Below are 27,301 nucleotides of genomic sequence, written 5' to 3' on the forward strand. Positions count from 1 at the left end.
TTGTTCCCATTTTGTGATAACTGAATAATTTAGTATTATCAGATTTTAAAAAATAATTAACTAAATTAATTGAGATATAATATAAAACGAAAAAACTTGAGAAAACTATGAGATAAACTTAAAAATAGCTACTGGCAATACAGACATTAAACGTAACAGTTTCCCTTTCTGAGTCTCCCAGTGATCTCGTTAGTTTAGTCTTTACAGTAAGTTTTAAAAGTAGCTACAAGCAATACAGATATGATTTAAACGTAACAGTTTCCTCTTTCTGGAGTCTCAAGATCGTTAGTTTAGTCTTTACAGTAAGCTTCAAAATAGCCACTGGCAATGATACATATGATTAAACGTAACAGTTTCCTCTGTGAGTCTCAGTGATCTGTTAGTTTTGTCTTTACAGTAAGTTTTAAAAATAGCCACTAGCAATACAGATATGATTAAACGTAACAGTTTTCCTTTCTGTGAGTCTCACCGATCTGTTAGTTTAGTCTTTACAGTAAGCTTTTAAAATAGCTACTATAATACAGATATGATTAAACGTACTCCCTTCTGTGAGTCTCAGTGAGTTAGTTTTGTCTTTACAGTGTTTAAAATAGCTACTGGCAATACAGATATGATTAAACGCAACAGCTCCCTTCTGTGAGTCCCAGTGATCTGTTAGTTTTGTCTTTACAGTAAGCTTTAAAAAATAGCTACCGGCAATACAGATATGATTAAACGTAACAGTTTCCCTCTGTGAGTCTCAGAGATCTGTTAGTTTAGTGTCATAAGGTAAGCTTTAAAAATAGCTACTAGCAATACAGATATGATTAAACGTAACAGTTTCCCTTCTGTGAGTCTCCAGTGATCTGTTAGTTTAGTCTTTACAGTAAGCTTTTAAAATAGCTACTGGCAATACAGATAATGATTATTAAACGTAACAGTTTCCTTCTGTGAGTCTCAGTGGATCTGTTACTTAGTCTCTACAGTGCTTTTAAAAATACATACTGGCAATACAGATATGATTAAACGTAACAGTTTCCTTCTGTGAGTCCTTCAGTGATCTGTTAGTTTTGTCTTTACAGTAAGCTTTAAAATAGCTACTGGTCAATAATAGATATGATTAAACGTAACAGTTTCCCCCCTTCAGAGTCTCAGTGATCTGTTAGTTTTGTCTTACAGTAAGCTTTAAGATAGAACTACAGTTTTGTCAGCCATGACTTAAGATTTTGGTGAAGTAACACTATACCTTTAATGTGTCTAATGATAACAGTGTACAGTCAATCGTATTAACAACCCTTGAAGTCTAAAGGTAACAATACAGTCACAGGTAGTGCAGTACAACAACGTTGGTGTCTAAAGATAACAGCATTTTTCATGTTAAAAAACCATGATATGATCGTAAAATGAGTTCTTGTTAATTATGTGTGAGTCTAAGAAGGTAACATTCTTTCTTTTATTAACTGTCTAAGACGTTGATATAACAGTTTATCTTGTTAACGGTCTGTTATGATTCTAGTAGTAACAATTTGTTAAATATTTTGTTAACAAAATGCTTCTAATGGTAACGACTTCCACTTTGCTAACAGTCTGTGACCCCTATTGTCACAATTTGCTTTACAACGTTTCAACAATATGTAATTACAATGTGGTTATAGTTTGTGTTCATATCTGTGACAATGTGTTCTTATGTATGAGATCGCTTTCTGTAGCCCAAAAATAGTTGATATATGTTTCCAGGTGTAAGACCTGAGGTCTACGTTAGAAAAAAACATATTTCAGAAATTGTTTGTCTTTGCAGAGAGACACTGAAGCACTTGGCTCATTAATCATTTGACTGTGAAAGATGACAATATGTACAGAAGATGACGTGCTAGAGGATAGATTATGTTGTTGATAAGAATGTTGACAGGACATTCTGTTAAATAAATACCGCAGATATCTTTATTATATACTACAAAAATAGCAAAGTTACTTCGGAATAATTGGTGAATAAGTCTTGTATAAATATAAATTTTATTTATTTCAATGATAGGTTTAAATAGGAATTATAATAATTTAAATAAAAGGTTTTCTTTTTATTTTCACCATGAAACAAGTATTACTGTGTGATAGAAAAGTTCTCTTGAAGAAATCCGTATGTCATCATTATTGTTATTTTAAGATAACAGTCTGAGCTTAATACGTTTTAACACTGTCATCTCTGACTGTTCAAAAAACAATGTAGTTTATCTGATTGTTAACATCTGTCATCCTGACTGTTCAAAACAAATGAAGTTTATCTGGGTAATATTAACACCGTCATCCCTGACCGTTGTGAAACAAATTTAGTTTATCTGTATAACACTGTCATCCTTTACCGTTGTAACAAATGCAGTTTACAGGTCTGTATTGTTAACACTTGTCATTCCTGACTGTTAGAAACAATGTAGTTTATTCAGCTTGTTAACACTCGTCATCTCTAACTGTTAGAAACAATGTAGTTTATTTGTATTGTTAACACTGTCATCGCTCTGTTAGAAACAATGTAGTTTATTTGTATTGTTAATACTGTTATTCCTGTTAGAAACAATGGAAGTTTATCTGTTAAGTTAACACTTGGCTATTCTCTGTTAGAAACAATAGTTTATCTGTATTGTTAACACTGTCATATCTCTGACTGTTAGAAACAATGAAGTTTATCTGTATTGTTAACACTGTCATCTCTGACCGTTAGAAACAATGTAGTTTATTTGTACAGTTACCTCGCTATCTCTGAGTTAGTCAATAGTTATTTGTATTTTAACACTATTATTCTGACTGTTAGAAACAATGTAGTTATCTGTATTGTTAACACTCAGCATTCGACTGTGCTAGAAACAATGTAGTTTATTCATTGCAACAGTTCGTCATTCTCCCACCGCTAGAAACAATGTAGTTTATTGTACTGTTAACACTGCCATCTCTGAGTGTTGTGAAACAATGTAGTTTATTTGTGTCAAGTTGTAAATACTATCTCTGACTGTTAGAAACAATGTTGTTTATCTTGTACAGTTAATAATTGTCATCTCTGACTGTTAGAAACAATGTTGTTTATCTGTATTGTTAACATTGTTACTTCTGACTGCTAGAAACAATGTATTTATCTGTATTGTTAACACCAAGTCATTCTGACTGTTAAAACAATGTAGTTTATTTTATTGTTAACACTGGTTACTCTGACTGTTAGAAATAATGTAGTTCATTTGTATTGTTAACACATAATTTTCTTACACGTTTAGGTGGGATTGTGTTATAAATGTAAATCTCTTAATGTCCAGCCATCTCAAGGGTTTATAGAGCTAAACATAAATGTTACAAACTGTAGTGACACAGTTTGCCCACTGTGTAGTTTTTTTTTTTCGCTTTAATCAAAATAATAGACGTATTTTGATGTTTTCATATTGGCGAGCTGGTAAGATCAAAGACACAATCTTGTGTTCTTCCACCACAGGTATCAAATCTCATTTAATATTATAAGTTCAACCTTACCGCTGATCCACCAGGGGGCCTAGTATCAGGTTAAAGGTTTCATTCTTCGAATGAAATTTAGGAGATAAGACCCAGAGTTTGAGATATCTGATCCATATCTACAGTAAGCTGTGAAGATTGTTTCTATTCAATGCGTTTGAACCAATTTTGTCAGGGATGATAAAAGTAAGAACGCAACGTACATCAGTACAAATACATAAAGTTTATGAAAATACAGGAGTACCTAATATTGAGAACAATATTCTGCAAATACGAATATTCGTAGTAGAATTCGAAGTTTTAAATAGCCACTATCTTCATTTGACACGAACAAAAGACAGCTGTTCGTAATTTATTATCTGATGTAAACTTTATAAAACATAACAAACTAGTGAAAAAGATTTGATTAGAAACACAACTTAATTGATTTGTAATATTGTTGTATAAGAAAGACTTTAATTTGTAATACTTTTGTATAAGATAACCTTAATTTCGTAATATTGTTGTATAAAAAGACTTAATTTTGTTATATTTTTTGTATAAATAACTCTTAATTTTGTATATTGTTGTATAAGTAACTCTTAGTTTGTAATATTGTTGTGTAAGAAAGACTTAATTTTGTAATACTGTTGTATAAGAAAGACTTAATTTGTAATATTTTTATAAAAGTATCTCTTAATTTTGTAATAATGTTGTATAAGAAAGACTTAATTTGTAACATTGTTGTATAAAATAACCTTAATTTTGTAATACTGTTGTATAAGAAAGACTTAACTTGTAGTATTGTTGTACAAAAAAACTTAATTTTGTAATATTGTTGTATAAAACCTTAATTTTGTAATATTGTTGTTAAGTAACCTCATGAATTTGAAATATTGCTTGCATAAGAAAGACCATTTGTAACATTGTTGTATCTAACTCTTGAAATATTATAAGAAAGGCTAATTTTCGTAACATTGTTGTATAAGAAAGACTTAATAATGGTGAGTTGTTTTAGATAATATTTTTGTATAAGAAAGACATAAGTGCTGTGTTACAAACATACTTGTTAATAAAACAACATACATTTATCAGTGATAATTTATACACATCACAGCACATTGGATCAATACTACGGTTTGTCCACCAAAAAAACAAAAATAAAAACAGTATTCTAAGACAACACACGTCGTGAGTGCCATACGTCCTTATCGACGAGGTATATAGATCAATTTCCCTGATTTTCTTCAATAAATATTAGCATATGGATTAGAAACTCTATATATATAACTAGGGCAATAAACACATCAAACGTACATTAAATATGACGTCAATATCAATCTGCGTGCACTAAAGTATATAAATGATGGGATAGAACACCGCCTACATACATCGATGTATTTGACAGTTTACTGTGCCACAGCATCGCGTGCCGGATGACCCATAGCTCATCACGGTTTACCACCAAACATTATAAATTTGTGAGCTATAGGAACACAGCTTAACCTCCAGCAAGTCTAAAATCCAGTCAATTTTCCGCAGTGGACATGCAGAGAACCTGATGTGGCTTTTCTGTAAAATATATATATATAAAGAAACCGAAAATTATTAACACATAAATCCCAAAAAAGGAACAACCTGAAACTGGTTCCCTAAAGCAATACTGCTTTAAATAATTAATCCATAACTGTAATGTAATATCACTTTAGTTACGTAGATTATAGAGCCCTTGAAATACATCCACAAGGCCTTTGTCACAATAAGTTTTATCATTGAAGTTTTCCCTATTGGTATTAAAGGTGGAGGTCGTGTAACTATGGTTATGTAAAGTGTTGTTTTCTTCATGCGTTTGTTATGCCTAACATTCACTACATACAGTATATTCTGATAGAGATTATATCAAGTTCTTGTACGACGCTCACTTTCTATGTAACAACTTATTTTATCAGCAGCAAATGTGTTTAGACGGTCTAATGTTAACAATAATATCATTCATATTATAACTTTTCACCCCTTCCGATATATCTAGTGTTATGACAGCTCAACCTGAGTTAAAAAACTGTTTCAACACTGTTTTGTAGATTTGTGTTATTTACAAACAAAACCCAAAAGAAACTGGTTTGAGCGTTTCCCCAGTAGCACGGCGGTGGTTCTATGGACTTTACAACACCTCAAAACCGGGTTTCTGATACCCGTGGTTGGTAGATCACAGATAGCACACGTAGCTTTGTGTTAGCTACAAACAAACTGTGGGAAACAACTGAAAAGTTATACAGAAAACAATGTCCGAAGATTGAAAGACAGTTTAACCTTTGCACCGAAGTGCGAATAACATGTCTGACAAACTAGGGGTGTTGTTCTTGTTGGACGTCGATATGTTACTTCTTTTAGCATGTGGATGTAAAAACATGCCATCTTCTTCATCGTGTTTAGTTTCAGAAGTGGACGAACCTGATGTGAAGCTAACTGAAAAGTATCTAATTAAATGAACTTTGTTTTCTAGTTTAGAATTCTATTGAGTAAAAGTAAAGAAACATTTATAATATAATAATGTGTTTGCAACTGTCGAGGCTTTTCGCGTATTACAATCACATGAGTTGCGAGATAACCTTTCGATGGTGAACAAAAGTTTATAAGTAGGGATAAGATTTTATAGAGACTGCATGACCAGGCAGGCTGGAGCGTCGAACCGTAATCTGAGGGTCGCGGAACTAACCCGTCACACCAAACATGCTCGGCCCCTTCCAAAGCCGTGGGGGGCGTTATAATGTAACGGTCAGTCCCACCATTCGTTAGTAAAAGAGTAGCCCAAGAGTTATGGTGAGTAGTGATGACTAGCTGCCTTCCCTCTAGTCTTACACTACAATTAGGGACGGCAAGTGCAGATAGCCCTCGAGTAGCTTTGTGAGAAATTAAAAATCAAACAAAAAACAAACCTTATAGATTAAAGAAATAATGTTCCAGTTAGAAACAACCATAGGACATATGTTATAAATAAAACCTTAATCATTAAAAACAATAAACTGATTATTTGTGAGGTCAACTGTTGAGTTACATGTCAGAAGATGAAATAATCATTATATGAAACCCTACTAATGTACCCCAGAGATAAAATAGTAGTCAATTAATGTTTTATCAACAGTAGCCATTTTGAATAATTAATTGTAGTTCTATTGTGGATTAACACCACAAATGTCAAGTTGCAAAAGGAGAACGATAGCTGTTAACTTACATTATCGGGCGAATAAAGCAGAAATACATGTAGAGTTAAACTTATAGGCTAAAGTTGTGTGGAAACAATGTATTTATTTATTGTTAACACCATTCCCTGTATTCCAATGTAGCAAGTTGACATCTATTCCTGCATTCCTTTAGGTTAGCAAGTTGACAACTACTGTTTTGTATCTCCCTGTTAGCGTTAGTTGACAATCTATTCCTGTATTCCTCATGTTAGCAAGTTGATAACCATTGTTTGTACCCCTCATGTTCCAGCAGTTGACAACTATCCTCCATTCCATGTTGCAGTTGATAACTATTGTTTTGCATTCCTCATGTTAGTAAGTTGATAATCTATTCCCTTGCGTTGACAATCTATTCCTTCGTATTCTCATGTTATCGTTAGTTGACACTATTGTTTGTATTCCTCATGTTAGCGCAAGTTAGTTGACAATCTATTCCTTGTAATTTCATGTTAGCAAGTTGACAATCTATTCTTGTATTCTCATATAGTAAGTTGACAATCTATTCCTTGTATTCTTGCTGTTAGCTGCTAGTTAGTTGACAACTATTCTTGTATTCTCATAAGAATTAGACAATCTATTGTTGTACCATGTTAGTAAGTTAGTTGACAATCTATTCCTTTGTATTCTCATGTTAAAGCGACAATCTATTCTTTGTATCTCTTTGTTAGCTAGTTGATAATATATTACTTGTATTCTCATGTTAGTACTGACAATCCACCTTGTATTCTCATGCGTTGACAATCTATTCCCTTGTATTCCCTAGATTAGCTGACAAATCCATTAAATTTGTACCTCAAGTTAGCAAGTTGACAATCTATCTCTTGTATTCCCTCATGTTAGCGTTGACAATTTATTCCTTGTAATTCTGCTGTTAGTAAAGTTGGACACCTATTCCTTGCATTCTCATGTTAAATATTAGTTGACAATTTATTCTTGTATTCTATGTTAGCAAGTTGACAATCTTTCCTTGTAAGACTCCCATGTTAGTAAGTTGACAATCTATTCTTCTTTCCCATTGTTAATGAGTTAGTTGACAATCTGCCCTTGTATTCTGTATAGCAAGTTATAATCTATTCCTTGTATTCCTCTAATGTTAGCAAGTTGACAATCTATTCCTTGTGCCTCATGTTAGCAAGTTGACAATTCATTGTTTGTATTGTCATGTTAGCAAGTGCACAATCTATTCCTTGCATTCTCTTGTTGTTAACAAGGGTAGTTGACAATCCATTCCTTGTATCTCCTTAATGTTAGCTATTTTGAAAAAATCTTATTTTTGTATTTGTTGTTAAGCAAGTTATTAATACCCTTGTATTATTTATGTTAAGTTGATAATCTATTGTTTAGCCTCATGTTAATAAGTTAAGTTGACAAAATATTGCTTGTATTCCCTGGTAAGTTAGCAAAAGTTAGTTGACAATTCATTCCCATTCCTCATGTTAGCATGTTTTATAATCTGGCCCCTAATTTTGTCATGTTGTATAAGTGTACAATCTATTTTGTGAATATTGTTGTTAACAAGGTTAATTTACAATCTATTGTTGTATTAGAAAGTTAGCTAATAGGTTAGTTGAAAATTTATTGCTTGTATTCTACAGCAATAAGGTTATACAATCTATTCTTTGTATTCTCATGTTAAGTTTATAATCTGCCCTTGTATTCTCATGTTAGCAAGTTGACAATCTATTCCTTGTATACTAGCAAGCTTTCACAATCGATATTCCTTGTATTCCCCTGCCAGCAAGTTTACAACCTATTCCTTGTAATTCATGTTAGCTGTAGTTTACAACCTATTCCCTGTACTACTGGCAGCAAGTGCTGACAATCTATTCCTTGTATTCCTCATGTTAGCTAGTTGACAATCTATTGTTTGTATTCTTATGTTAGCAAAGTTATTTGACAATCTATTCCCTTGTATTCGTTAGTGTTGATAATCTATTCATTGTATTCTCATTGTTAAATAGTTGACAATACATTGTTTGTATTCCTCATAAGTGTTGACAATCTATTCCCTTTGTAATTTCATGTTAAGCAAGTTGACAATCTTATCTTCATTCTTTCATGTTAGTGTTGGCAATCCATTCCTTGTATTCTCATGTTAGCAAGTTGAAATCTATTCCCTTGTATTCTAATGTTAGCAAGTTGACAATCTATTCCTTGTATTCCCTCAAGTTAGTAAGCTGACAATCTATTCCTTCTATCTCTACATGCTTTGTTTAAGAGTTAGTTTGACAATCTATTCCCTTTGTATCTCAATGTTAGCAGTTGGCAATCTATTCCCTTGTATCTTTATGTTAGCAAGTTCACACCCATCCAAAAGATTCTTCATGTTCAGTGGACCATGCATTGTTTGTATTGTTATTTTAGCAGTGAGGCGTACAATCCATTCCCTGCATTCCTCATGTTAACAAGGTAGTTGACAATCTATTCCCATTCCCTCATGTTGGGCCAGTTACCTGGAAAATTCCATTGTGTTTGTGGTATTCTCACGTTAGCAAGCTGACAATCCATTCCCTTGTATTCCCTACATGCTAGCAAAGCCTAATAACCCATTCCTTTGTATTCCCCGTTACACAGTTTGACAATCTATTCCTCCCCCATTCTCATGTTAAAAAAGTTATTGAAATCATTGTTTGTATTTCATGTTAGTGTTAGTTGACAATCTATTTTGTATTCTCATGTTAGTAAGTTGACAATTTATTCTTGTATTACTTCTGTTAGCATGTTTACAATCATTCCTTTTGTATTATCATGTTAGCAAGTGTGTACACCTATTCCTTGTATTCTCCTCATGTTAGTATATTGACAATCTATTCCTTTTGTATTCTTCATGTTAGTAAGTTGATAATCTATTCCTTGTATTTTCATGTTAGCAAGTTGATTAATCTATCTTTGTATTCTCATGTTAGCTATGGATAATCTATTGTTTGTTTTCTATGTTAGTAAGTTATTGACAATTTATTCCTTTGTATTCCAGTGTTATAGCGTTGATAATATATTCATTGTATTCTCTTTGTTAGCTAGTTGGAAAATTTAGCCCTTGAGGACGGTGAGTTAGCATGTTACACCCATTCCTGTACTGCTGTCAGCGTTAGCAAGTGCGTACACCCATTCTGTAGGCCCCATGGCCAAGAAGGAAACAAACTTTATTCCCTTGTATTTTCAAGGCAAGTTAGCAAGTGGACAATCTATTCCCTTGTATTTCAAGTTAAGGCTGGACAATCCATTCCTTGCATTCCTCATGTTACTAGTTACTGACAACTATTCCTTGTATTTCATAAAGGCTAGTTGGACAATCTATTGGTTGTATTCTTGTATGTTAGCAAGTTAGTTGACAATCTATTCTTGAGGGTTTCTTCGAGTAGTAAGTTGATAATCTATTCATTGTATTCTCCTTGTTAGCTATTGACAATATATTGTTTGTATTCTCATCCAAGCAAGTTGACAACTGTCTCTTGTATTCCCATGTTAGCAAGTTGACAATCTATTCCCCATTCCTGCTAGCAAGTGATAATCCATTCCTTGTATTCCTATGTTAGCAAGTTGACAATCTATTCCTTGTATTCTCATGTTAGTAAGTTGACAATCCATTGTTTGTATTCCCCATGTTAGCAAGTTATTAAATCTATTTTTGTATTCCTATGTTAGCAAGTTGACAAATCACGTTTGTATTCCTGCATGTTAGCAAGTTGACAATCTTGTTCCTTGTATTCTTATGTTAGCAAGTTGACAACCTATTGTTTGTATTCTCATGTTAACAAGTTAAGTTGACAATCTATTCCTTGTATTCCTCATGTTAGCAAGTTGACAATCTATTCTTGTATTCTCATGTTAAGTTGACAACCTATTCCTTGTATTCTCATGTTAGCAAGTTGACAATCTATTCCTTGTATTCTCATGTTAGCAAGTTGACAATCTATTCCTTGTATTCTATGTTAGCAAGTTGACAACCTATTCCTTGTATTTTATGTTAGCAAGTTGACAACCTATTCCCTTGTATTCTCATGTTAGCAAGTTGACAACCTATTCCTTGTATTCTCATGTTAGCAAGTTGACAATCTATTCCTTGTATTCTCCTTGTTAGCAAGTTGACAATCTATTCTTGTATTCCTCATGTTAGCAAGTTGACAATCTATTCCTTGTATTCCTCATGTTAGCAAGTTGACAATTCTATTCCTTGTATTCCCATGTTAACAAAGTAGTTGACAATCTATTCCTTGTATTCTCATGTTAGCAAGTTGACAATCTATTCCTTGTATTCTCATGTTAGCAAGTTGACAATCTATTTCCTTATCGTGCAACATACGTGAATGGAAGAAGTTCTTTCCAATATTACATTATACCAACAGCTTTGTTTGAACTAACAACTATGTGATAATTACACAAATATCTGCCCGAACATCGAATATCTAGTCGATTTCTGAAGTAGGCAACAAACAGACTAAGAATATCTGGATTATTAGTGGGATTTAAATATTTTTTCTTTACGAAGAAAGGGTATTTCTTCAATACACTGTGTGTGTGCTTGTTTTGAATTTCGCAAAAGCTACACGAGGGCTATCTGCGCTAGTCGTCCCTAATTTACCAGTGCAAGACTAAATAAGGGAAGGCAGCTAGTCATCACCACCCACCGCCAACTTTTGAGCTACTTTTACCAACGAATAGTGGAATTGACCCTTACATTATAACGTCCTCACGGCTGAGAGCGAGCATGTTTGGCAGGTGATAGAGATTCGAACCTGCGACCTCAAATTACGAGTCAAGTGCCTTAACCACCTGGCCATGCTGGCCATTTGAAACACTGAACTGAAAATGTGTGAGCTGCTGTCGAATGATCGTTTTAATATCTGTTTGTTTCTAGATATTTTCTTGCAACATGACGTCACCAAGGCTCCATGAATAGCTTCGATGAAACAATTTAAAGTTACAAATCTGATGGAAAACTTCTTTCCCAGCTTACATCTGGTTCTAACTCGGCTACTTTTGTCAATAAATAGTGTGATTCGCCATCATTTTATAACATCTCCATGACTGAAAGGGTGAATGTGTTTGGTGCGACTTGTACTTAAAACAGTGACCCTGATATTGCAAGTCGAGCGCCTTATTCACGAAGCCATGTTAGGCCTATCCTCTGTGCAACTGAATTATTTAGAGATACTGATCAGACATAGAAAATTTCCAAAACAAATTTTACCTGTTCAAGCTAGATATGTTCTTTATAGAAACAAGAAGGAATTCACAATAGCCACGGCATTTGTGTAATGATTTTATCCAGGATTAGAGTAAATTAACCTATGAGGCTTTCCTCCCCTTTTTTTTTATTAGCTATACTTGTGTGTAGGGTGTAGCCAAGGTTACCCCATGGACCCAAATATTTTAGACAAGTTCAGTTGCCACCTGTGAAGTTTCATAAACATCCGTGATTGCATGGCAGATAATTCCACACACAAACAAATGGTCAAATACAAATTTCTGATTGAACACTCTATTAATACAACAAGTTTTGTCAAACTAGAGAAATACACCAATACAATGGTAAGTAGAGTGATGATGAATTCTGGCTGTGTTATATAACACAACAATTGATTGGTTTGCGTGGCAGAATCTCTGTCTTGCCAACCTGATACGGTCTCAAGGGAACCTACAACTGCATGGATTAATTCTAGAAAGACAATGACTGAGTCATGTTTTCAACCCACCAGGGGGCAGAGACCTTTCAAACTTTATTCTCCAACCAAAGAGGCAAAACGTGCTTTGTTTAGGTCTATTGAGAAAGTTTTCAATGCTAGAAATTACCCCATGCAATTTCGCACAGGAACTTCTTTACAAGCACCACAAATTGCCAAGTTTAGGAATGGGCACCTGCAGTGTGCATAGGGTGCAAGTGGGGAATTTATCAGTTATGTGTCTCTGGACACCATTGAATTTCCCACTCATAGAGGTAGCACCGTCGTATCCTTGTCCCTCGCAGGTAAGCCATGTCAATACCATATATTTTGTCAGATTGGTTATGCTAACATCAGCCAAGTTTATGCCTGTCACATCATAAACAGATATAAATTGCAAAAAATCTTCTCTCATTGCAACAGAGTTGTCATTGGCATGCAAATATTTAACACACAGCGAAAACTGTTCAATGCCTGAAATATCTGTTGTTTCATCAGATAATGTTGAGAAACACTTTGCAGCATTAACCCTTGTTGACCAAAGCATCAAGAACATGAGTATTACAGGCATTGATAATTCATTTTGAATTTGAGGACTTAAATACGTAGCATTCTTTTGTACTTTTAAGGTTTGTTGAAAGCTTGACATCACCCTTTGCCCCTAGAAGTAAATTGCCCGAAAATTCTATTATTATTGATGGGCTCATCATCAGTTTCACCAACAAACATTGGACCAGAATCATAATTTCCTCAAAGCTAAACCTTGTTCCCACAAGCAATACACAGCATCTACCACAGACATTAAATACTTCAGTTCTGTTCAATTTCTTGCTTGTGTCACAGCTGCAAGTGCATAGATGAACTTGTGTTTATGACCTGTAGAAAATTGTTAGCTCTTTCTTTGTTGTCTCTGGTGGTATTGTTTCAATTCATGTGCCTTGAAGTCTCAGTAGCTCTTCTTCCAGTTTGTATATGGAAATTTAACTAGTTGTCCCAATTTCTGGCTTCCAACACCAGCACCATCAGGAGCAAAAAAGACAGTAGTACTTGCAGAAAGCATCCCTTGCATGTTGACTGTAGAGTAGCCATCTCCACTGTGAAAGCCAACGATGCTGAAAATGCAGCTTTGGACCACACTGGGGAAAACATAATCACTCCCCTGGCTTCCAGACATTCTCAAGGAGGCATTTTGGTTCAGGTTTATCTATAAGAGACAGAAAGACATAGTTCTAATTAAGTTATTTTGCACATAGGGAAAGTTTTTTTTATGAGAGTACAATAACCTTAAAGAGAAAGGCTTAGAGCTGTACTTCACAGAGCAAAACCTAACATCCTGTGGCTGTAGTCCTACAATCATTAGCAGCAATGAATATTCAGTATAATCAGAGTGTTTGTATGATTTTAATACAATATTAACATAATGAGGACTCGACTTACCTGTTTACCAATGCTGATATCATCAGAAATGTAATTTACAATGTCCCAGACTAGACCTGAGGTGGTAGTGGCAGCACTGATAGAAGGCCACGGTGATGACTCTGATTATTCAGTTGACAATTCTGATTCAACCTGATTGGCTGCAGCAAATTGATCAGGTTCAGCCTTCATGAATGGGTTTAAAGAACCCACGCAGTGCCTTTTGTTTTTCAGGTTTGACATAGTGAATGATTGTTTATCGCAACTTTTTGTCAACGTCGACATGAAATTATTATAGTGAATTTCACTATAAATGGCGCCAATGGTACCAGGTTAGTGCCAGCCTGCCACGGTACCACCCACTGTTTATTTGTGAAGTTAATTTTGAAATCCATGGAATCTGAACATACACTGTCCATGATATTTGAATACAGATTATAAACACTATATATATATTTTGTACCTCCTTGAGTGACTCTATATTTTATATGTTGATGACAGGACTGAAGGCCTACTTTGCTGAGCCTGATAACTTTAAGTTATATATTATATATATAGGCCTATATTTATATATGAAAAAATATACGACAAACACCTCAGTGTGCCATTCTGAAATTTGCCAAAAAGATGGTCACAGAATGCATAATTCAAACTTTTCTTTATGTTTTATTTAAAATGTCTCGGAGGCATGTTCTGGACCTCCTAGCATGACATCGCCCCTGTGTGTGTGCGTAATTAATACCAAGCATGTGGGGGTACATGATTTGGTTTTATTATTCATCAATATATCTACTCAGCCTACCCTCAAATTTTCATTATTTTAGACAGGATAAAAAAATTAATATATGAGGCCTTGGGAGTGGTCAAATATATCATTCAAAGAAGTTTTACCTCCTGAGTACAAAACTGTAATTACGCTCAAATCGGTCAAGAGATGACGAAGATATGAGCTAACCGTTTGTATCTGAGAAAGAAACAAACTCAGAGCCGTTTTGCCACGGTTGAAAATGGGAGATGCAAATTAAAACCAAACAGATTGGTTCACAAAAGATTCGAGGGATGAATATTCAACATGATCATAACTTAAAGAAATTTAAATTGTCTGCTGTGATAGAAGCCTTAGAAGATTATAACAATCAAGAAAACTGGTCATCTGGGAAATTAGAAAAATAAATACGAAAACAAGTTGACTGAAAGTGAGCATTAGTTGGAATCATTAGTTGTAAATATTAATTGTAACTATTAGCTGTATGTATTAGTTAAACCATTAGATGTAAGTAGTAGTTGTAACCATTAGTTGTCAGTATTAGTTGGAACCATTAGTTGTAAGTATTACTTGTAAACCATTAGTTGTAAGCAGTATAACCATTAGCTGAACCATTAGTTGTAAGTAGTAGTTGGAACCATTAGTTGTAAGTATTAATTGTAACAATTAGCTGTAAGTATTACTTGTAACCATTAGTTGTAAGTATTAGTTGTAACCATTAGTTGTAAGTATTAGTTGTAACCATTAGTTGTCAGTATTAGTGTAAACCATTAGTTGTAAGTATTAGTTGAAACCATTAGCTGTAAGTATTACTGTAACCATTAGTTGTAAGTATTAGTTGTAACCATTAGTTGAAGTATTAGTTGTAACCATTAGTTGTGAGTATTAGTTGGAACCATTGTAAGTATTAATTGGAACCATTAGCTGTAAGTATTAGTTGTAACCATTACATGTAAGTATTAGTTGTAACCATTACAAGTAGTAGTTGTAAACCATTAGCTGTAAGTATTAGCTGTGCCATTAATTGTGTATTGTACAACGATTAGTTCGTAACCATTAGATGTAAGTATTAGTTGTAAACCATTAGCTGCAGGTATTAGTTGTAAACCATTAGTCAAAAAGTATTAGCCAAAGAACTTGTCATGTTTCATTAGTTGTGCGTATTAGGTGTAAGCAATAGCTTCTGTATTAAGTTGTAACCATTACATGTGGTATTAGTTGTAACCATTAGTTGTCAGTAGTTTAGCTGGAAACCATTAGTTGTAGTATTAGTTGTAACCATTAGCTGTAAGTATTGTAACCATTAGTTGTAAGTAGTAGTTGTAACCATTAGTTGTAAGTATTAGCTGGAACCATTAGCTGTCAGCATTAGTTGTAACCATTAGTGTGGCATTAGTTGTAACCAATAGCTGTAAGTATTACCTAAAACAACAATTCCAAGTATTAGTTGCAAACTTATTAGCTGTCAGTATTAGCTGAACCATTAGCTGTAAGTATTAATTGAACCGCTGTAAGTATTAGTTCTAACCATTAATGTACAGTATTAGTTGGAACCATTAGTTGTAAGTATTAGTGGAACTATTAGCAGTGCAAGCATTAGCTAAGTCCATTAGCTGTAGCATTAGCTGGAACCATTAGCTGTAAGTATTAGTTGAAACCATTAGCTGTAAGTATTATTGTAACCATTAATGTGGTGTATTAGTTGTAACTATTAGTTGTAAGCATTAGTTGTAATATTTGGTGACAATTAGTTTAAACTATTATGGTATTAGTTTGTAACCATTAGATGTGGTGATGGTATTAGTTGTAAACCACTAGTTGAAAGTATTAGTTGATAAGAATGGTTTGTAAACCATTATTGTAAGGATTAGCCGATAACCATTAGTCAAAAGAATTAATTGCGGAACTATTAGCTGCAGAAAATAGCTTTAAGCATCTGTTGTAAGTATTGAAGCTGTAAGGATTAGTTTTAATCATTAGCCGTCAAAAATAGTTGGAACCATATCGTAAGTATTATTGGAAAACCATTAGCTGTAAGTATTAGTTTAACCATTAGCTATAAGCATTAGCTGAACCATTACGCTGTAAGTATTAGCTTTGAAGCATCTATTGTGGGCATGAGCTGCAAGTATTGGCCTTTAATCATTAGTCATCAGTATTAGCTGTCCATTAGACAGGCATTAGTTTGAACCATTAGTTGTAAGTATTAGTTGGAACCATTAGCTGCAAGTATTGAACCATTAGTTGTGCATTAGTTGGAACCATTAGCTGTAAGTATTAGCTGGAACCATTAGCTGTAAGTATTAGTCTGAACCATTAGCGTGTTACTAGGTTGGCACCATTAGCTGTAAGTGTTCCCGAATATACTGATTAACGCTTGAAAACAGCATTAGAGGAGGGCTGATAAGGACACGCACAAGAACAAGCATTAGAGGAGGGCTGATATGCCGGCCTTGATTTGACGCTGAACAGCACAGAGGAGGGCTGATAAGGATATTTGACGACAAGAAACAGCATTGAGGAGGGCTGATAAGGATATCTGATGACAAGAACAGCATTAGAGGAGTGGCTGATAGATATTTGATGACAAGAAACAGCAATAGAGTGAGGGCTGATAAGGATACTCTTTGAGACGCTGAAACAGCATTAGAGTGAGGGTGATAAGGGATATTTATTTATGACAAGAAACAGCACTAGAGGAGGGCTGATAAGGATACTTGACAAGAACAAGTACAGGAGGCAGAGGGTTCTGATAAGGATACCTGATGACAAGAAAGTGTAATAGAGGATGGGCTGATATGATACCTTGATTTACGTAAGAAATCGTTAATAGGAGGAGGGCTGATAAGGGATACTTGAGACGTATTGAAACAGCACAGAGGAGGGCTGATAGGATACCTTGGATGACAAATAAAACAGCACTAGAGGAAGGGCCGATACGGGATACTCTTGGACGACGTAAAAAACAGCAAATAGAGGAGTGGCCGATAAGGATACCTGACGACGCTAAAACGTTATCAGAGTGATGGCCGAAAGGATATTTGATGACAAGAATAAAAGTATTAGAGGAGGGCTGATAAGGGATATTTGATGACAAGAACAGTATTAGAGGAGGGTTGATATGGATATGATGACAAGACTGCAACAGATGAGAGCCTGACAAGGATACCTGACGACAAAGAAACAAAGTATAGAGTGATACCATGTAAGAGTTTACCTTATGACAAGCAGTCAGTAATAGAGGAGGGCTGATAAGGATATTTGACACGAAACAGCACAGAGGAGGGCTGATAAGGATACTTGATTTGCAAAACAGCATTAGAGGAGGGCCGATAATGATACTATATGACGATAAAAGCATAGTAGAGAGAGTGGGCCGATAAGGATATTTAATGATTTTCAGATGTCTGCTGTTAAATTCACATTTTTTTTTTGTTTCATTAATTTTGAACTTAATACAAATTGGGAAATTTAAAGAATGATGAAGCTCTTGGAGCAGAACCACTTATAACAATTTTCTAAATATCTGACAGGTGCCAGATGATAAAAATTAGTATTACCTGTTTAATTGTTGTCTCGCTGACAGGTGCCAGATGATAAAAAAATAGTATTACTCGTTTAATTGTTGTCTCGCTGACAGGTACCAGTTGATAAAAAATAGTATTACCTCGTTTAATTGTTGTCTCGCTGACAGGTGCCAGATGATAAAAATTAGTATTACTCGTTTAATTGTTGTCTCGCTGACAGGTGCCAGATGATAAAAATTAGTATTACTCGTTTAATTGTTGTCTCGCTGACAGGTGCCAGATGATAAAAAAAATAGTATTACTCGTTTAATTGTTGTCTCGCTGACAGGTACCAGTTGATAAAAAAATAGTATTACTCGTTTAATTGTTGTCTCGCTGACAGGTACCAGTTGATAAAAAATTAGTATTACTCGTTTAATTGTTGTCTCGCTGACAGGTACCAGTTGATAAAAAAATAGTATTACTCGTTTAATTGTTGTCTCGCTGACAGCTGACAGGTGCCAGGTACCAGATGATAAAAATTAGTATTACTCGTTTAATTGTTGTCTCGCTGACAGGTGCCAGATGATAAAAATTAGTATTACCTCGTTTAATTGTTGTCTCGCTGACAGGTGCCAGATGATAAAATTAGTATTACTCGTTTAATTGTTGTCTCGCTGACAGGTGCCAGATGATAAAAATTAGTATTACTCGTTTAATTGTTGTCTCGCTGACAGGTGCCAGATGATAAAAATTAGTATTACCTCGTTTAATTGTTGTCTCGCTGACAGGTGCCAGATGATAAAAATTAGTATTACTCGTTTAATTGTTGTCTCGCTGACAGGTGACCAGATGATAAAAAATTAGTATTACCTGTTTAATTGTTGTCTCGCTGACAGGTGCCAGTTGATAAAATTAGTATTACTCGTTTAATTGTTGTCCTGCTGACAGGTGCCAGTTGATAAAAATTAGTATTACTCGTTTAATAATTGTCTCGCTGACAGGTGCCAGATGATAAAAAATTAGTATTACTTCGTTTAATTGTTGTCCTGCTGACAGGTACCGACGTTGATAAAAAATACTCGCTTAATTGTTGTCCTGTGACAGGTACCAGGTGATGATTATTATGTCCTTTAATTGTTGTCATGCTGACAGGGTGCCAGGTGAAGGATAAAAAAAATTAGTAATACTGGTTCAAATGTTGTCTCGCTGACAGGTGCCAGGATGATAAAAATTAGTATTACCTCCGTTTAATTGTTGTCCTCGCCAGACAGGTGCCAGTTGTGATGAGAAAAAATTTCATATACTCATTGAAATTGTTGTCTCTGCTGACAGGTGCCAGATTGTTAAAAAATTAGTTGCCACTGGTTTAATTGTTGTCTCTGCTGACAGGTGCCAGATGATAAAAAAAATAGTATTACCTTGCTTTAACTGATTTGTCCTGCATTGACAGGTGCCAGATGATAAAAATTAGCATTACCTGGTTTAATTGTTGTCTCCAATACTGATATGTTCCAGATGATAAAAAAAAGTAGTATTACCTGGTTTAATTGTTATAATATTGACAGGTGCCAGATGATAAAAAAAATAGTATTACCTGTTTAATTGTTGTCTCGAAGACAGGTGTCAAATGATAAAATTAGCATTACTGTTTAATTGTTGTCTCGCTGACAGGTGCCAGATGATAAAAAAATTAGTATTACCTGTTTAATTATTGTCCCAGTAGTTATATACATAACAGTAATTACATAAGTTGTGGGTGTAACATTTTGAAAAAAGTGATAAAATATGTTTTGGAAAGTAATTTAACAAAGTCTAAAATTTAGTTTTGTGTGGTTCCACTAGGAGAAAATTGTGGTCTTATTATGTCGAAGTTATTATTCATGTACATGATGGTGGTAAAGATGTGAACTAAGTGTATGTGGATTTCAGAAAGAATTTCAAAATATATCATATGAAAGCTTGTTAAAAGTGACATCTATAGGTGTGGCTTGTTGGAAGAAACTACCATAAGGTTGTTAAGGAATGAACTTTAATCAAACTTGATTAATTTCACGAGTGAAACACCTCTGGACCCAGTGAGAGATATTTCACTTTCTTTGATTTGCACCATTTACATTGATGAAAGAATGACCAATAATTTACTTACATTTGCCAATGGTATTAAAATTGTTGGCAACTGTGGATGCCAATACTGATTTACGGCAGAAGTTCGGATCATTTGAACGATTTAGGCCAATAATTGGTAAATAATGGATTTTAATTATAATAGATATAATATAATGCATGTGGGTTATCATAATTTGAATTATAAGTATAATTATTATTAGAATAAACTTGACAGTGTCATGGAAGAAAGGAATCTTTGTTGATCAATTTGTCAAATCGCAGAAAGTGGCAGTTGGTGATGGAAGGGATTTTAAAGTTATATCTAGAGAAACGTTGAAAACAAGTCTAATGATGCTATAATTTCATTGACTAGGCCACTGGTTAAGCTTCACATTTGATATGTTATGTCAAGTCGTGGGTCGACTCGTCTCAGGAAGAACAAATTAAATATTGGTAAGGTGATGACTACTTGGATGATATCTATTTTTCTTACAGAAGAGTTAGAGATGATAAGAGGTGAGGTGTTTAATATTGTTGATAGGTTTGGTCTATTTTGTACTAAACACTGAGAGTGATAGGACGAGAGAAACACAAGTATAGAGTATGGCAGCGTGACAGACTTCATTCTATCGAAGAAAATTCTACTCTTCTAAGGAAAATAGCTGGTCTTTGATTGTGTGTGTTACTTTCACATATAGAGGAAATGGTAATTTTAAGGGATTTCAAGAGGAGGCTTGTTATATATTTTGAATGGTAAATTCAGTTTAGTGAATGAAACAGCCCAATGTGGACCAACGGATCCCTTTGCTTCTTAATTATTGTGTTCAGCTATATTATTACCACGTTATCCCTTCTTTAGAGCTGGTTCAGTTGTCTTATAAAATCTTCATTAAACAACGTTAACTACGTCATCCAATGAAAACTGGTTCACCTTTCTTATACACTCTTTATTAAACAAAATTAACTACGTCATCCAATGAAAACTGGTTCACCTGTCTTATACACTCTTTATTAAACAAAATTAATCTATGCCATCCAATGAAAACTGATTCACCTGTCTGCTTACACCTCTTTATTAAACAAAATTAATTACGCCATCCAATGAAAACTGATTATTATTCTGTCTTATACACTACTCTTTATCAAACAAAGTTAGCTACGACATCCAATGAAAAACTGGTTCATCTTTTCTCATATACACTTTTATTAAACAACGTTAACTACGCCATTCAATGAAAACTGGTCTCAGTTGTCCTACAAAATCTTAATTAAATAACATTAATTATAACATCATCCTCAAACCGATTCAAGCACAGATTCAACCATTTATTCAAATTTAATAATTCATTTCAACAGCTCAAGTTCCTGTAAATAAATTTCTTGTGTTCATAAGAGCTTGACATACGTCTCTGGGAGTGATTCAGCATGCTCAAATTTCTGACAAAGTGTGATAAGCTAACTATTTTCTTCTTCTGAAATTACACGTTACTTGGTTATTAATTTAGAAAGTTAATTATTTTTTCTGAAGTTACACTTGGTTATTGATTTCCAGAAAATAACTCCTTAATTAATGCTCTCTCTATTCTGTTCCAACTGGTCCGTAGTGAGTTGTATAAAAAATATGATTTGTTTCATTTATATTTTCATTTTTAACAACAAATACAAATCGTGAACACTATAAAATATCTTAAAAACTGAACAAAGTTTGTATCGTACGACAATGTTCCCCCAGTGGGCCAACAGTAAATTTACGAACTTCCAACGTTATGATCAGGGGTTCAATCACACGTGGTGAGTTTGTGTTTTTTTATAGCAAAGCCACATCAAGTTATCTGCCGAGTCCACCGAGATGAATCGAACCCCTGATTTTAGAGTTGTAAATCCGTAGGTGAACCAAACTATAATAACTCACCGTGTGTCTTTGAGCCAAAAATAAAAAATACCAAAAGTATAAAGATTTTTTTAAAAAAAGAAAGGCCTAAGTCTAGGTTATATCAAAATTACCCAGAGCACTCACTTCAATTAATTTGTTCTTCAAGTTTCTAGCTTCCAGGTTGGTTGTTCAAAAACAAACAAAAGTAATCGTTGTTCATAATGAGAAACTAACAGTTAATATTTGTACACCACAACAGTTTTAACAGGGTTTACTTTTATTTTTACAAGTTACAAGAACAAATATTTGCTTACAAAACAGTTTGCCATCGTCTGGTTACAAAACATAACAAGTTGAACACTTAATATATATTTAATCTAATTTTCTCACTTTACGATTTTCATTCATTGCTGGTAAAGAAAACCGTACATTTAAAATATTTGTATTTTAAATTATTGTATGTTTGGTTTCCCACTTTGCTTGTAATTTATTAGGTATTTCAGAGTGGACGTTCAGCGTTTCACAATCTATACTGAGCTAAGAATATGTCACAGAAACATCTTCGAAATTAAACAATCATACATTAAAATTCAGGGTTAAAGTCCAGCCCGTTGTGATTTAAATTTTGTAGTAATGTTTAGTTATAAGTCATATAAGTCTTCATTGCTTCACTGGTAAGCTTGAGGGCTTATAGAAGAAACATTTGAAATTCATGCTGGGTGATAAGCGTAGCCTTTGAGACAATACTAATCTATAAGAACTTATTGGTTTGCGAGGATGCTGTAAAGCACAAAGCTATACACTATGCTGTCTGTGTGGTGTCTACCACAGATACTGAAACCCGATTTTTAACGTTATAAGTGTCCAGACTTACCGCTGAGTCACTGGCGGGGACTATTGGCACATTGCTTTGAAGAACTAAGACATTTTAGACATATATTTGAATTTTGTTTTAGTCTTGTTTCAAATAAGCCGATCACCACAATCTTGTGCTCTCTGATCTTCAAGTAAAATTTAAAAAATAAAAATAAAAATTAGGTTTAAATACACATTGAAGTTGAGGCTAACGAACTCTTTGTTGTACAAAGCGAGCTGCCTTAAAATATATTTCAAACTATTAGAATATATTTACTTTTGTTTTGTTTTGCGTAATTTAAAGTGTGGCTGATTCAACGGTTTTGAAGGCAGAACAGTTGAATTTTCATTTCGTTTTAAATCATTACAAATTAACTAAAACGTTTGAAAAAAAACTCAAAAGAAATTCCACTAAAAATCAATTTCTGAAAATTTTGTTTTGTTTGAATTTCGCGCGAAGTTACACGAGGGCTATCAGCGCTAGCCGTCCCTAATTTAGTAGTTTAACACTAGAGGGAAGGCAGCTAGTCATCACCAGCTACCGCCAAACCCTTAGGCTACTCTTTTACCAACGAATAGTGGGATTGATTGTTACATTATAACGCCCTCACGGCTGAAAGGGCAAGCATGTTTGGTGCAGCGGGGTTTCGAACCCACGACCCTCAAAGTAGGAGTCGAACGCCTTAACCCACATCGCCATGCTGAGCCGTTTGTAAAAAGTGTTATCATTAATGTTTTTAAAACCTTACTTTTAAATGATGTTTATCTGATGTATAACACTCGTGAAGTAACATTAGTGCATTTGTTGTTAGTGAAACGTCTTCACAAACAAAATACAGAGCCCTTATATATTGACAAACAAGATACAGAGCCCTTATATATTGACAAACAAGATACAGAGCCCTCATAAACGTTACATATCACAGCTATAACCTTGGTCATCATTAAATAATTCCTTTACAAATCGAGATTACAAAAAACTAAAATTAATAATGATGTAGGCATACGATGTTATCTAAATAAAATAACATAATTGACATAGAAATACTCGATAAAGCATGATAATTACATAGAGTACTTTTAGGGTTCTTCAAAGTGTTTTGATTCTTAGGACTTTCTGAAAGAAACTCGTTTTTCAGTCTCCTCATCATTACTCATAGAACCCTTTAGGAACGACTCAATAGCGTCGCCAAGTAACATTGCATTCAGGACATTTCCATCATCCCACACGACAGTTGCATGTTCGCCATCTGATTCTCCCTCTTTGTTGTTTATCTGGTTCATCATTTGTTTTTCGTCCAATGATTGTTTACGTTTTTTTTCTTCAATGGTCTGGTCTTCTTCTGAGACTTTCTTCTTTAAAGTTTCCCTTTCAACGATTCTCCATCTGTTCTAGTTTCATCACTTAGACTTCTTTGAAAAGCTGTCTTTTTTGATTTTGATCGTTTTTTGGATGCGTTTGGACCAAATGGGAGAATGTCTGATTGTTGAACAGTCGAAGAATCAATTGTCGCAGACCGTATGTGTCGTAAGGGGATTCGTTTCGTCACTAAATCTGGCACTTCCACTTTAGGCTTAATAATGGAGAGCAAATCTTCCCTTTGCACACAATGCCTTCTTCTTGGGTTGATTTTCTACGAGATGTAAACTTTTCAAAAATGGAAGTGGTTGTGCGAGAAACTTCTCGAATCTCTTTTTCGAGATTGCTTGGGCCTTCTTCACTACTGGATCTCTTTCGAAAGATATTTCGTTTGGTTTTCATCATTCTTGCTTCGGTTGGTTTGATTCCAATTTCATTTTCATCTGAAGTAGAGACAGAAACTCTCTTAAGATTCTTTAAAAGTCTACTGATGACAATGTTCTGCTGAAAACCTAGAATTTTTCCAAGCAAATTTTGAACTCTTTAATTTTGTCTGAGTAGCATCCTCAGAAACCAATTTTTTGGGGACGGTACCCACCCCAAAGCCTGCTTCGAGTGTGTGTAAAGTTTTTCTTTTCTCCGGGCGTCGACATACAAAACTTGCCAGTTCTTCTCTCTTCAGCTCACCTTTTCTGTCTTCCTGTTCTTGTCTCGCGTCTGACTCTCTGTCCTGGAGTTTTGGTGGTTTATCCAGTGACAGAAGCGACAGTTCAACAGTAACTTCTTGAGGTGCGTCGAGCTTGGAAGTCGGCAGAGATTCTTCCATTTCCTGTGCTATGTAGTTTTATCAATACAAAATCAGATACTTTTAGAAAGAATATAATCACAAGTTATCTCATATTTTAAGCTGCACAATATAGACTTATCTTATTAGGCTTAGAAGTCAATGAAAGTTCTTTTCAGTAAAGATACGTTTGTGACTCCACATAAACATTTAGGAAAGAAATTTAATCTTGCCTGTTTGTAATCCTTTCCGGAAGTTTGAATGATGGAACTTGAACTGTGTAAACGTATTCTTCAGATGTTTCTTCTGATTTTGAAAACGTCAGATTGTTAGTTCCAGAGATGATTACTGAAGTCAAATCTGAAATCTCACTCTGTGAACGAAAGGAAATCAAAAGGTTGAATAAGTTGCAGTACATTTAACAGAAGTGTTTTGTTGAAGAATTTAGATGATTTAATAACTATATAGAGATGGGTTTTTGTTTTACATGGACAGTCATATGAATATATATATATCTTTGTTTTCGCGAACTTAAACACGAAGCTACACAATAGGCTATCTATACTCTTCCCACCACAGGCATCGAAACCTGGTTTCTAGTGTTGTAAGTTGTCTGCAGACACATCTCTGTATCAATGGGGGCTATATGGATATAAACAAATATATGTTAAAGTATTAAAACAGTTAAATATCTACTTGTAAGTAGCCCTACGTGGAGAAGTCATTAGTTATAACTAGCACTAGGAACTATAACGAATAAAATTAAATATCTACTTGTAAGTAGGCCTACGTGGAGAAGCCATCAGTTATAACTAGCACTAGGAACTATAACGAATAAACGTATTTTGTTTAAAATTATCTCAATCACCAGAATTAAGTAAATAAACTTGTTGTATAATTTTTGGGTAAGTTTTTAGAATAATATACAATTTTTCTAAGGCGCTGAAAATATTCGCCTTCTCGGCAATAGGAACGTCATTATGTGTCGATCAATCCAACATTATTTGTTGGTGAAGTGTCCTAAGAGTTTGTGGCGAGTGTTGTCGGTCAGTTGTGTATTTTCTAAATATAAGGTGACAATTCGAAACTAAGGAAGGATGGCCTTAGTAGTTTTATCAAAAAACAACAACTTTTCTCTGCTAATTAGGCCTAACATAGACTAGATTGTTTGTTTTTTACAACCGCTTTTGTCCGGCATGGGTCATCTGAGGGTCGCGTGGTCGCACCAACCGTAGGGACGTTATAATGTGACGGTCAATCCCACTATTCATTGGTAAAAGAGTAGCCCAAAGGTTGGCGGTGGGTGGTGAAGACTAGCTGCCTTCCCTCTAGTCTTACACTGGAAAATTAGAAACGGCTAGCGCAGATCACCCTCGTGTAGCTTTACACGAAATTAAAAACAAACAAACAAATACCACCGCTTTCATTCATTTTGTTTCCGAAATTATCAAAGTTACCTTCTGAAATGAGAATTCCTAAACATTAAACATTTTAATTTATTAAATATGTTGTTTTAGTCAGAGAAAAGTATTACAGTAGTTGTTTTGAAAAGATATAAAAACACTTTATGAAGTACAAATGCTCTGAATATTTCATTTAAGTTTTAAAAGATGGGCACAAAGATGAGAATAAATATTATTCATTTGAAGTTATACAGTAAATTATTGTAAATGGTCCCTTCCAGTTTGATTCTGCTTCTGAGGTTACTAGTTATTACGTAGGAAATCGTCGAGCTTGTTTGTTGCATTTCGCGGAAGCCTACATGAGTGGTATAAGAATTAGTCGTTCCTAATTTTAAAGTTATAGACTAGATTCTTGCGCTGACTTTCAAGGCCTGAGGATGTGTATTTGTTGTGTGTGATAAGTACTGGTTCGTTCCTCTCAGAAATCCCTAATTCGGGCCTAACCGTCATTGGTTAAATCTGTATACGATTAGGATTAGGTCTACAACTGTTTCACCCACGATCGGTGAGCTTTTTCAACAAGAAGATGTACTTGTATTTCTAAATACTTTCTTCCAGTTGTCACTTGTCAACACTTTAAAAACAACAGGCCTTAACAAAATCCAACGCTTACGTCTGGTCGTCTGGCATGTTGCGACTATAAGAAGAAAAAGTAGGATATGATAACCGGGTCTTCGAGTGAGTCATCTGCCTCTTTATACCTAGGTGAGTCTAGTGTAGGTGGCACTAAATTTATGAACATAGCTACAAGTTAAGATCTAGATAACTTAATTAGTTGTGTTAAATTACAGCTGGGTAAAGTAACAAAAGAGTACGCAAA

General features: G+C 34.4%; 1 protein-coding gene across 1 annotated transcript; it reads right to left on the reverse strand.

Moving 5' to 3' along the window:
* Positions 1 to 24,491: 24,491 nt before the first annotated feature.
* On the reverse strand, positions 24,492 to 25,388 carry LOC143233228 (uncharacterized). The gene is made up of 2 exons (XM_076469218.1): positions 25,252 to 25,388; positions 24,492 to 25,068 (listed from the first exon to the last, which is right to left on the reverse strand). The coding sequence occupies exon 2, from the start codon at positions 25,058 to 25,060 to the stop codon at positions 24,719 to 24,721; it is 342 nt and encodes a 113-aa protein (XP_076325333.1). The 5' UTR covers positions 25,061 to 25,068; positions 25,252 to 25,388; the 3' UTR covers positions 24,492 to 24,718.
* Between the last annotated feature and the right edge of the window lie 1,913 nt (positions 25,389 to 27,301).

This window comes from Tachypleus tridentatus, chromosome 12 (assembly GCF_004210375.1).
Source record: "Tachypleus tridentatus isolate NWPU-2018 chromosome 12, ASM421037v1, whole genome shotgun sequence".
In the NCBI taxonomy this organism is placed as follows: domain Eukaryota; kingdom Metazoa; phylum Arthropoda; class Merostomata; order Xiphosura; family Limulidae; genus Tachypleus; species Tachypleus tridentatus.

Bases quoted from the DNA above. Each gene is read 5' to 3' on its own strand.
- LOC143233228 (XM_076469218.1), bottom strand. From the start codon at position 25,060: ATGGAAGAATCTCTGCCGACTTCCAAGCTCGACGCACCTCAAGAAGTT.